The sequence below is a fragment of the Mustela nigripes genome, unplaced genomic scaffold (assembly GCF_022355385.1).
Source record: "Mustela nigripes isolate SB6536 unplaced genomic scaffold, MUSNIG.SB6536 HiC_scaffold_2376, whole genome shotgun sequence".
Classification (NCBI taxonomy): Eukaryota; Metazoa; Chordata; class Mammalia; order Carnivora; family Mustelidae; genus Mustela; species Mustela nigripes.
Window position 1 is genome coordinate 2,148 of NW_026741782.1, and position 1,481 is coordinate 3,628.

Sequence of the window (1,481 nt, forward strand, 5' to 3'; positions counted from 1 at the left end):
CAGCGGGAAGCCTAGTTCTCCCTCTCCCACTCCCCTTGCTTGTGTTCCCTCTTTCACTGTGTCTTCCATCAAATAAAAAATTAATATCTCTTTTTAAAAAGGTATATTTTAATTCTTCCATGGAAAGAGTCAGAGTACAATTTTATGCTAGGTAATACATCTCACTGTCCTTCCACAGAGAAGAATATATTTGGGGAAAAAAAATCTAATCAGACATCATTCAGCCTAATGGAGTGTTCCTCAATCGTGACTTGATCAAAGTACTAGGTCGGAATATGATGCCACAGATGCCTCCCTCCTCTTATAATCACAGCAGTCCCCAGGATATGTGGTATGTCCTGATTGGAATCCCAGGACTGGAAGATTTTCACACCTGGATCTCCATCCCTATCTGTTCCATGTATGTTTTGGCTGTCGTAGGCAACGTGTTCTTGATTTTCGTGATTGTGACTGAGCGCAGTCTCCATGAGCCCATGTATATCTTCCTTTCCATGCTGGCCTCAGCAGATGTGCTGCTCTCCACAGCCACAGCCCCAAAGATGCTAGCTATCTTCTGGTCCCAGTCCATGGATATATCCTTTGCTTGCTGTGTGTCCCAGATGTTCTTCATACATTTCATCTTTGTGGCAGAATCTGCTATTCTCCTGGCCATGGCATTTGACCGCTATGTGGCCATCTGTCACCCCCTGAGATATACCACAATCTTAACCTCTTCAGTCATTGGGAAGATTGGCATAGCAGCTATGGTCAGGAGCTTCATCATCTGCCTTCCATTCACCTTCCTGGTACACAGACTTAGGTATTGTGGGAGAAACATCATTCCCCATTCCTACTGTGAGCACATGGGCATTGCTAGATTGGCATGTGACAATATCAGGGTGAACATCATCTATGGGCTGACTGTGGCCCTGCTGTCCACAGGACTGGACATTGTGTTCATCATTATGTCTTACACCATGATCCTTTGCACAGTGTTTCAGATACCTTCCTGGGCTGCCAGATTCAAGGCCCTCAACACATGTGCTTCCCACATCTGTGTCATCCTTATGTTTTATGCCCCAGCATTCTTTTCATTTTTTGCCCATCGTTTTGGAGGGGAAACCATCCCTCATCATGTCCACATCCTAGTAGCCAACCTCTATGTGGTGGTGCCCCCTATGCTAAACCCCATCATTTATGGGGTCAAGACCAAACAGATTCAAGACCGAGTATTTCTCCTTTACTCCCGCATCACCACATGTTGTTAAAATGAAGATTAATGCCTAATGCTGGATATTTCTCAATAAAACACACACACTCACCCACATACACACATACAATTTGAATGACTAATGGGAATAAAGAAAGTCCATAAATAATCCTCAACACACATAAAAAAAGGACAGTAAATGCCAAAGTTACCAATGCATTTCCCTAAAGGACTTAAAGACTTTGAAAAAAAAAAAGATATTCTGAATTCTCCTAGACATGCTATTATTTTG

At 43.1% G+C, this 1,481-nt stretch overlaps 1 protein-coding gene across 1 annotated transcript; it reads left to right on the plus strand.

Annotated features, from left to right (window-relative positions):
* Window positions 1–275: 275 nt before the first annotated feature.
* On the plus strand, window positions 276–1,247 carry LOC132008949 (olfactory receptor 52Z1P-like). The gene has a single exon (XM_059387416.1). The coding sequence runs from the start codon at window positions 276–278 to the stop codon at window positions 1,245–1,247; it is 972 nt and encodes a 323-aa protein (XP_059243399.1).
* The last annotated feature ends 234 nt before the right edge of the window (window positions 1,248–1,481 follow it).

Excerpts from the sequence above, each read along its gene's own strand:
- LOC132008949 (XM_059387416.1), top strand. The coding sequence starts at position 276 with ATGATGCCACAGATGCCTCCCTCCTCTTATAATCACAGCAGTCCCCAG.